The following is a 15496-nucleotide window of genomic DNA, read 5'->3' on the forward strand; positions in this document are numbered from 1 at the left end:
TTTGCAGAAATGAATCATTTCCTTCCAAATATCCCTCACCCTATTTACATGCTTGCATATTCCTTCCATTTTGTTTTCCCCCTACAGCTTCACTAAGGGAATTAATTATCTAGAAGAACAGGAACATACAGTAAGTACATCTGAGATACAGGATGAGACACAGTATGTCATCTATTAGGCCTGGCTAAGACCAGCAGCTGATGCTAAATGGGAAGGAACATGCACCAAATGTTTTTTAATCACAAAGTTAGTAATTAATTGCTCTTTAAAATACATTTTATGCTTCTTTCTGTCTGTGTACATGAAATGCACATTTATTACATGCCAAAAATTACAACATTATGGTTTAAATGTGACTGGCACGGAAGTCCGGAAATCAGAGTTAATGTTCCCACAGCAACTTTAATTCTGTCCGTGTGCACATGTAGAGCTATAATAGTCTTCCGTTCTAGGATAATACATGTCGATGGTTTGGGGAGGAGAGCTAAAGACCCATATCCTCAACTGTAGTTACAGGAAACAAACAAAGGATAAAAGCTGTGCTCCTTTCCACATACGTGGAGAAAAACAATGCCCCCACGCCTGGTGTTGTGTAATCAGGCAATGAAAGAATCTGCTGTGATGCCGGCACTCAAGGGGACAGTTTCTGTTGCTGTGGGAACCTGAACTTTGCATTTCCTGACTTTGGGGTAATTAAAATGTCAGCCTTAATGTGGCATTAATGGAGTTTGCCATAAAAATCCTCTTTGTTTCGTTCTCTGAAAAATTGCTTAAAAGTTTAAAATGAGCCAAGTGTACTAAAAAATTTTAATCACAGCGACTTGGACGGCTGAAGCGAACGGTTGGAGGGGTGGGGTGGGGGTGAGGGCAGGCCAGTGAAGGTGGATGGCAGGAGATGGAGGAGGCAGAGCCCACCCGTCGGCCGGCAGCGCTGTGTTACCTCCAGAGCTAAAGTTAAACCCACCCACACGACAGTTTGGTAATGTGTAAAGGTTAAATTAAAAATAAATAAAAACTGTTAATGCGTAAGTGCATCTTGGCAAGGACACACACAAAAAAACGAGACAGTCGGATGAGACCGCTGCAAAACGGGAGAAGAAGGTAAACCACCAGGGCTATCAGCTTCCAAAAAAAGGGGAGGCCTGGGGGCGGGAGATCTCCAGCCAGAAGGAGGCGGGACTGCCACAGGCGGGGCGGGTCCTCCCTTCTCCCTCTGCTGGGAGCCTTCTTTGGGGGGAAACAAAATGGAAGAAATATGCAAGTAAAAGCTCTGGTTGTGTCTATCACATGAATACAACTGTGATGTGCTACAGCTTGATAGTTGTCAAGGAAAGTTTTCAATATGGGGCGCTTCATCTGCTCTACTGCCTTGGTTTAGTCCCGCGTAAGCCTTTCAAGGGAGCTTGGCTCAGTGCTTTCTCAGCCTGTTTGCTGGGGAACCGCTCTGTCAAATACCTAGGGCAACTGGACCCTTTGCAACCACCCGAGGCTCATCTTAATGCCTTCCATTATCGTCATCTGAATTTGTTTGCCATTAGGTTTCTAGCAGTGGCAAAGAGGTGACAAGCTAGGCAGTAATGGGGAAATATTGCTAAAAGGAGCTGTGTTAGTGGGTACACTGTATAGCACCACAGCTTTTTACAACAGGAAGTCCATCACCCCACAAAGAAATGCATACCCAGACTCTAGCCCTTGTTTTCAATATTCTGGCCATTGTTGGCCACATTTGAAGCCAGTCAGCGTGGTAGATCACCTGCTGAGAACTCACAGAGTCAGACTTACTTTCTGTGCCCTAAAATGTGGCCGTGTCCTTCATAGGTGAGGTACCCACCCTTACCAGTCCACATGCAGAGTGGATTTTTTGGGGGTGATTTATTCCTCGTGTTTTACGACCAAGTCACCAGTAGAGGAGCTGCACATTTTTGAGATGTCTGTTTAAAGCCAGGAAAGCCATCTTTGGGTTTGGAACAGAGAATTCTGGCTGCTGACAGTGACAGAAACTCCAGAAACATCCCTCAGTACCCCAGTGAGTTAATGATGAGCAAGCCATTCATCTATCTAGATGTCAGTTTTCTCATCTGTAAATTGGGAAGAATCACACTTACTGACAGGAAACTGGCATTAAGGCATGACTATGAATAATTTCGCTAAACACACGACAAATAAAAAAGTGCTATAAAAATTCAGGCACTTGTGAAAGCTTGGAACACCACACACTGGTGGAATGTTGCTGAAGTTAAACAGACTAACAAGTCAAGGGCACTATTTTTAAATGCCCCAAATCTGTTAGTTCTAAATAGGAACTGAATATTTTACCTTAAAGAAATTAGGCTTTGAAATTAATCTATGGTAAGAATGACATTTGAAAATAAAAAAATACAAAAAACAAAACAAAACGACAACAACAACAACAACAACAAAAAAGAAAAACCCTCTTGAATGCAAGAAGAGCATCCAAAAAATTTAACAGCTTAAAATAAACCTCTTTCCTGTCTTCTCTCAAGCAATCTCCAAATGGACAGATTTCTGTGAATCTTTCCTAAAAACAATTTTCTTCTAAGTGTAGGCTCAAATCAGGACAAACTACAATCCAAATATATTTGGAGAAAAAGTATAATGAATTTACACAACAGGTTGGAGCAGAGAAGACTTGCACATCTTAACGGCAAAATCAAAATGACTTTCTCAACAGCTGGAGATGAGGTTTCTCCTCCCAAGTTGGTATCCCCCCTACTGCATCCAGCCACCCCACTGAGTTCTGACCCATTGGCTTCCTCCAGGTCACCAAGGAGCTGGGTGGAGAAACTATATCTGTATCACTCCTTAAACACAGGCCATGCCAATGTCAAGGCCTGGCCAGAGGATGCATATAAATGCTTATAAACATGCAATAAATGAAACTAAAGGCTTTTTCTATTGCTGTCATAGGAGTCTTCTGGGCTAAGGCCATTTTATGTGATCTTCCCCGTAAGGTGTGGCCTAAAGCCAGGCAAGGAAGGTGTGCATGCAGAAGCTGCAGGCCCTTCACCACAGGAACAGGCCACCTTCCTGGTAGGTGGGGACAGCGTGCACATGTCTGTGGGCACTATGCCATGCTATTTTCCAAGTCTTCCTGTAATTACTATTAGGCCGGAGACTGCCAAGCAAGAAGGCCCAAGGATGCTGCACAGAGCACACATGGTCCCTGCTTCTAAGCCCCAAAGCCACAGCTTTGACTATACAGATCACATGGGCATGGCGATCTGGATCTCATTCCTTCTCTTTTCATTTTCTACTGCCAGCTGGAGTGTGGTCCCAGGCCAACCCCAGGTAGAACAAGCTCTCTTCACCCTCACCCCACCCCTAGGTTGTGTCCTTTTATCCAGAGGCTGTGAGGATGAAGCAAATAGAGAATGAACTCCCCAAGACCCATTCACCTCTTGCCTTCTTTGCAGAATTTTCTATTTGTTCTGTCCAAAAGATAACAGTAGGAGATTTAGAATCTCATTTCCTAATTAATATGTCTTATCTTGTGGATAGGCTAAATGAAATCCTTTTATGAAATAAAACTTTCTTGCTCTTATCTCACTCATTCTAAAGGAGAATATGCCAGCTCTTTGCCTGTTACCAGACAAGCTTTATGGAGATCAGCTTAGGAGAGTTGTTGGGCATCTTCAGACTAAAGGGAATATTCTTTGATGGGATTGCAAAGTAATATTTCATTCCTTCTCATGTCAACACATGGGAAGTCCTGGGTTATGGTTCAGAAAGAGGAAAGAAAAAACCATATCCTAAATGTGATTTATCAACTTTCTTAAAATAGAATTTGAAGAAGTGACTCCCAGATTAGTGAGGAGATGGCAAAAATAAACAGTAAAGAAGTGATTTCAATAGCGACGATCTCATTAAGTTGCCCATTTCCAAATTTAGCCCTTAGGCAGTTTTTTTAATTAAAAAATATTTTTAACCTGAATTCTTATTGGCTATGTGAAGTCTGGGTGGCTTTTGAATTCTTGGAATCCATTCTCTTCCCTTCTGTAAATTTATGCTATCCTTTAACCACTTCAAAATAAATTAAAAACTGGAAAGACAGAAATCCAGCCAAGCGACATGAGACTCCAATAATTTAATGCAAATCTGACTTGTGTTATGTAATTTCAGAATGGCCATTTCCTTGTGTCTAGCTGGCCTGCTGCGGTCTGTACTTGGTTGTTCCGTGCAGGAACAGTGGAAGGGCCGTTATTCAGACCAGGGATAATGAGAAAGCAGCAATGCAACTTCTTTTTTGGGGGTTTATGCTCTGAAAGCGAATGTGGCTCATGCAATTAATCAGCCTTTTGAGGGCAAATGGCTGGCCACCTGGCTTTACAAAAAGACTCTGGCTCTGCAGATCTAGAGAGAGAGAGAGAGACGTTGGCTGGATCAAAATGGTGGCACATTACTTTTGGCTACTTTAGAAGACCAAATGCAGACAGCTTGCTCTGAATGCAAAGAAGCTGGAGCCCAAGGAGAGAGCGCAACTCCAAGCCCTGCGAAGACACCACCACCTTTTGGTGTACTCACAATCAGATGACCCGGTGTGAGCGTGAGAGTTTGTCAGTGAATGTGTTGAGTGGATGAGGGCTGGGTCTGGAGACAAAACAGCTTCAAAGTTCAGGCAGGGAAGGCCCGGCTTGGCGCTGGATCCACCCGGCTGAGTAATCTCATTCTCCTCAGATGCCTTCTGGTTTTCAGCTGTCTTGGGTTTCTTCCTGAAAATAAACAAAGGGCCCTTTGAAGGAACTGACTGCAGATTTGGGAAAAGGCATTTTTAGAATCTGTTAAAGATAACTTGATTTTTTTTTTCCTGAAGGGGGATGGGAGGGAGTCCAGTATGTCCCTTGTTTTAAAACAAGCTGATTCTTGTTTTTTTTCCCCCTCCGGTACTGGCCTAACTGGGAACACATGAAAGCATATGGGCCAAGCAAAAAGCACCACATTTGGACTCTGTTGGCTGCATAAAAAGACCCTGTCCCAGAACTTCAGACAGCTTGAGCTACGTATGGTTGACATTATCCAAGAAAGCATCCTTTTTTCCCCCCTTAAGAGTTTTAACATGGTCTGGAAAAATACTAGTGGAGGTTTACCGTTCTAGCATTTGTCAGGAAGCTTAGAGACAGGACCCGTGGAGTAATGGGAGGAGCACTGGACTGGGAGTCAGGAGACTTGAGCTATGGTACTAGCTGGGCCTCTAATTTGCTGTGTGGCCTTGGGCACCTCACTTCACCTCTCTGGGCTTCAGTTTCCTCATCTGCAAAATAAAGGGCTTGAATTAGAAGGCCTTAAAGGTTCCTTCCAGCTTCTATTCATCACAGAACATTCGACGGTGCTGCTGTTATGAGGTTTTATTTTGAATCCATACATAATCTCAAATCACAATCTGAATTTGCAGGCTGGACAGGTTAGAGGGATAGTGATGGAGGTTTCTGTTACAGAAGCAAGCAAAAAGTGAAAAGAACAGCTTGGATTCTAGTGGAGAAAGGGGAAGCTGTCATAAAGAGATCCTCTATGCTTTTCTTACCCTGTACACAGGATTCCTTTTGTTTTTTGATTTAGGGGATCCTCTTGGAATTTAGAAGTGCACTTGGGTTTTGGGGTGTAAGAAAACGATGGGTAAAGGGGTTTAGAAAGGAATTGTTACTAATCGTTTTTCAGGGTAAGGAACAGGAGGTACAATAGCTCTGATGTGGGTCAGCTCAGGTCTTCTCTCCCCAGGACAATGCAATTGACACTAAATTAATAAATGCTTACTTTATTCTGCATGCACCATAGACCCCTGCCAAACTGGATTATGAGTCCCTGAACATTTTCCCAATTTCCTTGGCTTTGTGCCCTTTTCTATCATTATGTGGACAGTGACCAGAAAAGCATTCTCTGTGTGTCTGTGTGTGTGGGGGGGGAGGGGGGTAGAAGATATGTACAGTACCTAATTTGTTGTAAGTAGATTTGTTTCCACGTTTCTCTTGTTTCTATGAACATGGCATTGGACTTGTTAGACAGAATATTTTGTATTGAAATTTGTTGTACTGGGTAGTTAAATCTGCCCTCGCAGAATATGGTGTTATGATTAGTATGCTGTGTTTTTGGTCCAACAGGTTGTGAAATCAAATCTGTTTCTTCAGAGGGCAGGAGGCAGAAATGGCATGGAAAAGATTAGAATAGAGAGGCGCTCTCAGGCATCTTTTTTCAGTATGGAGGAAGCCAATGCAAGAGACGCACCAAATGACAACGCCTCACCAACTGTTTGTTGAATGAGTGACTGTGGGATTAACCCCTAAATCCTGAGTGAGTACATGGACCCCTGGGAACTGGAATCCTGGTGTTCCATTTAAGGAAATATCCTAGAGCAAAGTCTTCACAGCCCAACTCCTCTTTTATGAAAATCAAGGCCTCCCCTAGGTTCCTACTTATGTCACTGCTACTGGTCACCAGGCTGGAAACACCAGGGTCATTATGGGTCTTCCTCTCCCTTATAGATAAGTTGGCATCAAGTTCTCACGCTTACCCTCCCTCCATGTTTTCTTATCTGGTCTTCTTTTCCAACTGCACTGCAATCACCTTGTTACATTTTGTGCAGACTATGGTTATGGTTCACCTACCTACTCTCAAACCCCTCCTGACTCCTCTGGCCCTACACCTTTGCATTCACTAAACCAGAGATGGTCACGTTAAGCCGACACTCAAGGTCAGTTCCATATCTGCTCTTATCTCACACAATCCATACATCGGCCATCCCGGAGTCTCAGGTTTCTTGAGTATTTCTGCAACACCCCGGAAGTCTACATTCCTGGCTCTCTATCTTTGTTCAACATTTTTTTTTTTTTTGCTTTGCATAGCCCCTTTCTCCATCTCTGCCTGTTGAAATCAAACTTATACGTCATGCATATTAAATGCTGTCTCTACCTTGTAACTATCTCAATTCCTATCTACCAAATAAGGCTTCTCTCTCTCCCTTCGTGTCTCTCTCCTTCCTTCTCTCCGACATCTTCCCCATCTCATTCTCTGAAATCTCCCAGCACTTTTTGCTTATCTTATGAAACTCACTAAATTTTATTTCAATAATGGCTCTTTCTCTGCTTGTTCTTCCTATAAGTCTGTAAGCTCTCCGATGATAAAAAATGTGTTGGTTATTGTTATATTCCCTGTGCTCCTTCATCCTTTCCTGCTTCCTTCCCTCTTATCACTCATTTATTCACATCTTCATTTTACAAATATGAATTTTGTGCCTATCATGAGCCGGTATGGGATAGAGAGCATAACAAGCCTGGTGCTGCCCTCTCAGAGTTTACCGTCTATACTGTTAAGTAGAATAGTTTGCATAAAGCTGTCACTCAATAAGTGCCTGTAGATGGAATGCAATGGAGATGAAATTGTACTTTGAGAATCGGCATAGTCAGAATCCCAAATCAGTTTCCCACTCTATGTGACAGTGAAATCTACCTCAATTTGTTGCTTTTCTTTCACTCCAAGAAAGGCATTGGAAAAGAATAAGAGTCTTGCTCAGAAGGGCTAGACTAATCCTCATGATTCATTTAAAGATAGAGACAAAACACTAATGACATATCACCCTGCAGGAAAAAAAAATGTATTGCTGATGCTTATAGTTTAGTACTAGGCTACTTTTATTTCTTAAAAAAATTGTATTTATTTGAAAGGCAGACTGAGAGAGAGAGAGCGAGAGAGCGAGAGAGAAAGATGGAGAGATAGAGAGAGACAGAGAGAGAGACAATAATAATAAGTGTGATCTTCCAGCTGCCAATTTACTCCCCAAATGCCACGTCACAGTCAGAAGCCCGAACTCATCCAGATCTCCTACATAGCTGACAGGAACCCCAGTACTTGGGTCATCATCTATTGCCTACTAGGTACAATCCAGTAAGCTGGATTGCAAGTGTGGAGCCGTTGGGACTTGAACCAGGCACTTTGGTGTGGTATGTAGGCTCCCCAAATGTCCCAAATAGCAGCTTAACCTCCTGTTCCACAAGACTCACCTTTAGGCTAGTGCTTTATGAAATTAGTCAAGCTATTTTTCAAACATGAGCACGTGGCCAAACCACCAACGTCAGCCTTTTAATACTACAAAAATGATATTGCTCTCCATGTCACCGTCAGTCACTGCTTCTTTCCCGGATGTGTTCCTGCTTTGCTCCTGACATCCTGCACCACTCTTCCCTGTTCGCTGTCTCAGGGATCACTTTTGGAGAACATTCATAGCACAGAGGTATTGGTGTTGCCTCTAACAGGAGATCATCACCCCCTCATCTGCCTGTTAACACTTTACTTTTTCATCCACCGGGCAGCTTCCTAACTGCACAGGTAACAGGGAGCCACACACTGTCCTTAGAAGCAATTCATTTCCCACCTCACCTCCCTAACAGTTCCTGCGGATTCCTTTTTCTGGAGCTGAGAAACACTCAGACATGGCCACAGTCTAAGTGGGACGCACACAGGTGCTGCTACTTGACCCCGTTGTTGCAGGGCAGTTTATTAAGGAGGAACGAGTAAGCTTTGTTGTGATTAAGTGCAAATTCCTTCTTTGGTTGTATAGAAAGAATTCTATAAACATGGCAAATGGGAGGGCCGAGCTCTCCAAGCCTCTGTGGCTGTGCATTATTCCCTAGAGCCTTTAGAGGGCAGCAGAACACTGGCTGACTCCAGGCAGCCTTCCAGAGAGGCCAGCTCTCGACCAGACCAGAACCTTCCTCCTGGTCACCATGCCAAAGGTTGGTTTGCCAAGCTCTGGCCTCTCAGTCTCTTTCTTTTCACAGTGCTCGCTCGCTCTCCTCTCCTCCCCCTTCTCTCTCTCTCTCTCTCTTTCTCTTTTTTTGCTGTTAAAATTATACACTCTGATGAAGTCGCCCCTCAACCGGAAAATGAAAGCCCCAATGAAAAAGTTAGACCAGCCAACAACAACAAAGAGAGAAACCAGGGAAAAGGGGAAAGGGGGCTGGTGAGGGGGACGGACTTAAGAACAAGAAAAGGGCAGATGTTTCGTAAATATATGCAAAGCAAACTGGGTGTACCCTGAACACTTCCAGAGAGGAACAGACCAATCATTGTGCACTTCCTCCCGCCACACGGGTGCAGCTCCGCATTCAAAAAAAAAAAAAAAAAAAAAAGTGTGGCCTCAGGCAGCCGCCTTTCAACGGTCAGTGCTGACATTCTGACTGAACATCTCCCAATTGTCCAAAGAGAACAAAACCATTTTCATCTCCTCACTGCAAACATTTCTGTTATGAGAAAAAAAGGCTGCTTCAGGAACCAGGAAGGCTTTTTGAGGTGACTGGCGGCTGAGTTAGCCAGCAGAACCTTCTGATTTTTTAACTCTCATGGCGCTGGCCCTGGCAACAAGTGTTGGGCTGAAATCTAGCAGTTGAGTACAGCTCTGGAGGATACTGGCTCTTTGCTATCGAGAGCGCACTGTAGGTGGAAAGAACTATGCATCCAGACATACCGATGAGATGGTAGGTATTAGACATGTTAAACACATGGAAATTAACCAGATTGGGGGCGTCTGATGTATAGAGTCTGCACTCCTTGGTACATACTGCACATACACAGTGAGGGCAATGCTTCCTATGACATATGGAAAAATAAATATTTAAGCTGTGTGAGTTCTTAGCAGTCTCGGAGGTCTGCTGGGAGGAGAGGGCTCTCTTCTGTTGCTCTCTCCCAATTCTATCTCCTCACTGGGTTCCCACCCTGCTCATTAACACGGCTTCCACTTAGAATCCCACTTAGATAGGAAAGAATTAGTCAGAAGCCCCTTTTGATAAATAATTACGCTGTCATTGGATCATGATCATTGAGAGCAGCGATGCCTCTTCCCATCTTTTTGGAGGGCTGTTTCCTCCCCACCTCCCCCAACAATACATGCAAAAGGCTCAGGAGAAGGTCTGAACAGAGGACCGAGGGGAGTGGTACCAGAAAGGATCTCCAACTAGTTGGTAGCTGTGTGACCTAGGAAGATTGCTCAGCATCTCTGAGCCTCACCTTCCTCTTCTTTAAAATAGGGATTATAATATCCACCTCCCTGGGCTGAGTGAGGAATCAATGAGGCAAGCCTAAAGTGCCTAGTGTGGAGCTGCCATAGAGGAAGTGGTGCCTCCTTTCAATTTAGCATTTGTTCTGCCATTTTCATCGTGTTAGCCACAGTGAGACATTTGCTTTATTTCAGTAGCCTTTCCTAATATCTAGATTTAGGGCAGGGGCACATGGGTTGTTGCTACAGCACAAGAAGAAAGATGTTAGGCTAAGCAATCTGGTCTTCAACGCTTCTGATCTCACTGGATTGTCCTTCCGACACCCTCTTTCTGTTCACATATTTGTCACTGCTGTGGCTATACCTTAGAGCTCCTTGAAGCAGAGGTCAAGCAAGGTGCACTTGGCCTACAGAAGCCCATCGAGCCAAAGCATTCTGTTGTATTCATTGAAATCAACCTGTGGCACTAGGGCTTATCCCATTTTCTTACAATTTATCTTTTCACTGCTTGGCCCAGAGTTCTCAGATCAATTTAAAATGTTTTCATGATTAAAGCATTTTAGTCTTTCCAATCTTTTACTTTCTTTCTTCTTCTTCTTCTTTTTTTTTAACCTTCTTGGCTGGGCTCTGTTATGTTTTTCAGTGTATTTTTCCTTGCCGAATCAGGCAAAGATCCTGGCGAGAAATAGATGGCACACACAGGAGGTTTTAACCAGAGCAAGTTTAAGGATAGGTTTGCATTTTGAGGTAAAGAGGAAGTTAAGGGACCCTCAGGGAACAGAGAAGCAGCGGGCACTGGCACCAGCAGGAAGATGTTGATGTCAGCTTTAAACAAATGACACTGAAGGGTTAAGGGAAGGGGTGGGGTTTTCTAAATCCAGACTTGGGTTGGGAAGGGCTGCACTAAATACCCTGACTTCTCTCCTCCCACTCTCACATCTGTTTTTGGCCAACTTCAGAAGGAATCCAGGGCCCAGGAGGGCCTGGGCCAAATAGTGCCTAGTGGTCAGTCCTCTGGCTCACAAATCAGAGCAGGGAGCTGGGGTTTTCGGGGGTGACGAGGGGTGGCAAGGCTGACCAGCATGTTATTCCTTCTCTTTTTCCTTTCTTCTTTCCCTTGACTGTTATGCTTTCTGGAAGGAAAGACAGAGCAAAATCAAATCAAATCAAATCAATCATTTCTTAGCTTCTATGTACTGAATTTGCCCTTTTATAAAGCAAGAAAATTGCACAGAGCAGGGATTTTTGTTTTGCTGGCTACTATATCCCTGGTGCCTAAAACAGTGCCTGGCACATAGTAAGTGCTCAGTAAACTTTAAATGACCAAGTGTCATGCCAGATACTGACCATACACCATCTCATTTAATTATCACAACAATCTGGGCAAATAGGCTGAACTGCTGAGCATGGTTGGGAGGCAGTGTAGGGATGTTTAAACCTGACACATCCACTTCCAGCCCAAGCCTTGAGACCAGGCCCAGAGCAACATCAGTCCACAGGAAGGGATGCACTTTTGCAAATCATTCACATATTTATACTACATCCTCATTATTGATTGTTACACCTAGCAAGTCCCTGAAAGTTTTATTATTTCTCTTGGATATATAGGAGAAAGCTAAGTTTCTGAACAGCAGAGACTATGAGGATTATAACACAATCTGTTCATTCTCCAGGGCCCACTGAGAAGTGATAGCAAGCACTGGCATCCTGCACATGGGAGAGACTTCCTGTGGCACAATCAGGCACTCAGTTGTGGGCTGCCTGGCAATTTTCCAGATGCCTTAGGTCCCGATTTCTGAATCCAGGTCCTTGGCAGTCCAGCAAGGTAGAAGGAGTAAGGTCTCTTCCTTCCCAAAGGATACAGAAACTTTGAAAACTTAACTACTCTGTGATGAAGGAAAGCTCAGAAAACTATTCAAATGTGGGTATTGCTAAGACTCCCTGCACTTGAACTTAAGGATGAAAGGAAGTTACTATTATAAGTAAGTTCCTTGCATAGGTATGGGTTAAAGAAATTCTATTTTCAAAAAAAAAAGTGTATTTGTTTGAAAATCAGAGAGAAGAGAGAAAGGAGGTGGGAGGGATGGAGGGAGGGAGCTGGGCTAGACAGAAGCCAGGTGCAGGGAATTCAATCTTGGGTGTCATGGATACAAGCACTTGAGACATCACCTGCTGCCTCCCAGGGTGTGATTTAGCAGGAAGCTAGAAAGGAGAGCAGAGCTGGGACTTGAACTCAGGTACACCACCAAGGGATGAGGGCTTCCCAAGTGATATCTTAACCAGTGGGCCAAAGGCCCACCCCAAGAGACTCTATTTGAAGTCTGATGCGTCTTTAGTCCCCAGTGCCTCGATCCTGTTGGCTGATGTTCATTGCCACCCTGGGCAGCCAGGCCTATCACCTGCATACCAGCTACCATCAAGCATAACTCAGGAGACTGAAAGCATTAGAGGTAAAAAGCAACACAAAATGAAACAAAACTCTGGCTTCATCCCTTTGGGTTCAATTTATGGCAGAATAGCTAAAGACATAGAAAATAAGAATGTGAAAATCCTACCTGAAGCCTAAGAGAGGTGTTAGACTCCCAGGTTTAGCGTTTTCCAGTAACAGAGTCGTCTGTAAAACACCATCCCATTACCTGCCTCATACCATACAGGAAAACTTGTCAATACAACATCTAAAACGAGTTTTCATTTTATAATGTGTCATTAAGTGATTTTTGCATGCAAAGCATCTAAATAATTCAAATTTCTGGCTTTTCTAGTGGGAAAAAAGCATATACTCATCTGTTATTTTTAGCAATGATTAATGAATACTTGATACCAATCTTTCATCAGTATTTTCCTGTAGGTATCATATCTTATACTACAACCTATTTCTGTATCTTTCCTCGCAAGGTTTTTACTTCTCCTATATATTTCCTCCTGACATGGAGGAACTAAACCAACTACCCAGAGCCATGTATCCAGGGAGCAGAGCTGAGCTGGATACAGAAGCTTGGAGATGTGGCAACAGAAGCCAGAGCCCCACAAGGCAGGCCTGGGCTCCTCAGAGTTGCAAGCAGGCAACAGTATGGGGCTGTAGCTCAACAACAGATCCAGGCAGAGGAAGCTGGCTCACGGGTTTGCCCCACGTAGCCACCTTGGGATTCAACAGCGTGGTGCAGAAGGCCCATCTGAGAAGCTCACAGATCATGAGGAGCTGCCACCCCCTTCAAGCAGAGGTACAGATGAGCAAGCAGCACAGCAACGGTCCCTGCAAGGGGTTCTCAAATACAGCTCAGCACAGCCAGCCCACAGGAAGGAAGGAGGCCGCACAGGGCTTGCACTGTGGGCTGCAAGTTGAGAACTGCTGCAGGCACTTCAGGTCTGAGTCTGGTTATCCAAGAGACGGAGCCATCTAAAATTTCGCCTTCTTTTACAATTGCGTGTGTGTTTTTTAATTAAACAAAGTGAACTAAGAAGGCTTTCACTGGAGGCATAATGTACTCACAGTAGTTTCCAAGTCAATGGTGTCACTCTTCAGGTAAATCACTCCAAGGTTGGGGCCTAGTGCAGATGTTCATTGGGGCAGGGAACAGAGAGCGGTTGCATCTGGAACAGACAAGAAGCAAACAAAGACAAGGTTGTTAAATGAATGGCTGGTGGAGATGGCGATTGTTTCCTTTGATAGAGAACTGTGGACTTGGCTGAGGGGCTGGTTCTGCATCTGAGTAGCGGCGAGAGGAAAGGCAGGGAGGGAGACTAGAGGATGCTGTCCAAGCCCCATTCTCAGGGTGTCTCCTGGGCCTGCTTGTACAGTCCAAGACACCAACAGCTGAGCTGGGAGACTGGGCTGGGGAAGGGGTGAGGGTGGCCTTCAACCTTTCCACAGCTGACTTTTCAGTTGTTCTTTCCCCTGCTTATATTTCTTTATTATCAGTTGACAAATAGAAATCTTATCAGTGTACAACATAATGTTTTGAAAGACATATTCATTGTGGAATGGCTAAGTAAGGCTAATTAGCACACACATTTCCTTGGCTATGTGTGTGTGCGTGCACACGCAAGTTCTAGGAACACTTAAAATCTACTCTCTTGGCAATTGTCAGGTCTGTAAGTAAATGAGTCACCATGATATACATACAGCAGGTCTCTGATCTTACTCCTTGGGTCTAATGGGGATGCTGTACCCTCTGACATCACCTCCCCAGCCTCTGGTAGCCACCATGATGCTCCCTGCTTCTGTGAGTTCAACTTTTCTACATTCCAGTTGAGGAAGACCATGCAGTACTTGTCTTTCTGTGGCTTCACTTAACCTGATATCCTCCGGTTCACACATGGCATGGCAAATGACAGCTTTCCTTCTTTTTTAAGCCTGATTATTCTACCTTGTATTATGTACCACATTTCTGGTGTTCACGATTCTACTTCAGAATTTCCCTCTTTATCGCATGGTTCTGACCCATTCTAAAGACACCCACTAACCTGGCGGCCTTCTGAGCTCTTGCATTCTTTCTACTCTTCACTGCAAAGCTTCCATTTACTTCCAGATCTTCTAACCCTGAGGGGTTCAACCTGAGAAATGGAGTTGATCGTTGTCTAAGAACCTCAGACCTACTGAATTTTAATTTGAGCTTCACTCAGTGCACCTTTCTGCCTGCTTCCCTGTCTTGTGTTCTTTCTCCTGTTTCCTAAATGTAGACATTCCTTAAGCTTGTCCTGTTAGGCTTTGTCTATACCCACCCTCCGTAGCCTCAACAATCTCCATACAAAGCATCCATGTTGCTATCTTAAGTTCCTGAGTGTCCACAGAGCTCCAACCCACATGCTAAAAGACAGCTGGTTCCTGGAACATTCATTCATTGTTCTTCATTAAGTGTTCTTATAGCAACTATTAAGTACCTAGAGCAGGTGAATTGGACAGAATCTCTGGCTTTGAGAAGCTCATAATCCTATCAAATACTACACAGGCTCTTGTAATTCAGAAATTAAAAAAATATAATTTATTGCCTTTCCACCAAAATTTGTTCCTTCTCCAGATTTCCCATTGCTTACCACTGGTGCCATCTTTTGGGCATGCAATTGAGGAGCCATCTTTAATTTCTTTCCCTCCATCCCTTTTTTTTTGCTTCCCATGCTGAATCCTGTGCTGGTTACTCTGGTTATTTCCTGAATAACCTCCTTTCTGCACCAACACCCATTGATTCTTTTGTCACCTACCGCCGGGACTTCTGCAAGAATGCCCTGACTGCCTTCCTTTCTCCTTCCTCTTTACCATTAGTCAATCCTTCAAACAGACCAGCATTACAGTAACTTTTCCAAAGCGCCATCTAAACACATCTTCCCATTGCTCACTCGATTGAGTTACTCCTCAGTCTGGCACTCAAGGCTGCTATAACATGGCCCTAATCTAACTTAGATTACATCCGCAGTCCATCCTATCCCATAACAAAATGTCACTCTACCATCATATCATGTTCCTGGCATTTCTCCTCTTTTCTAATGTCTGCATATAGC

At 44.0% G+C, this 15496-nt stretch overlaps 1 protein-coding gene across 4 annotated transcripts in view; it reads right to left on the reverse strand.

Annotated features, from left to right (window-relative positions):
- The window catches only part of ZBTB20 (zinc finger and BTB domain containing 20), an 891896-nt gene that overhangs the window by 40805 nt on the left and 835595 nt on the right, over nt 1-15496 (reverse strand). For 2 of the 4 annotated variants that reach the window (XM_062208447.1, XM_062208455.1), the window contains 3 exons: nt 13491-13591; nt 5106-5269; nt 4543-4730 (listed from right to left, as the gene is read on the reverse strand). In XM_062208447.1, the coding sequence (XP_062064431.1) occupies nt 4543-4730; nt 5106-5116 (199 nt within the window). In that variant the 5' untranslated portion in view covers nt 5117-5269; nt 13491-13591. Of the gene's footprint in view, nt 1-4542; nt 4731-5105; nt 5270-12555; nt 12615-13490; nt 13592-15496 lie in introns of those variants that run through there. The other 2 variants (XM_062208465.1, XR_009867653.1) reach the window with 2 other exon arrangements.

Source organism: Lepus europaeus, chromosome 2 (assembly GCF_033115175.1).
Source record: "Lepus europaeus isolate LE1 chromosome 2, mLepTim1.pri, whole genome shotgun sequence".
In the NCBI taxonomy this organism is placed as follows: domain Eukaryota; kingdom Metazoa; phylum Chordata; class Mammalia; order Lagomorpha; family Leporidae; genus Lepus; species Lepus europaeus.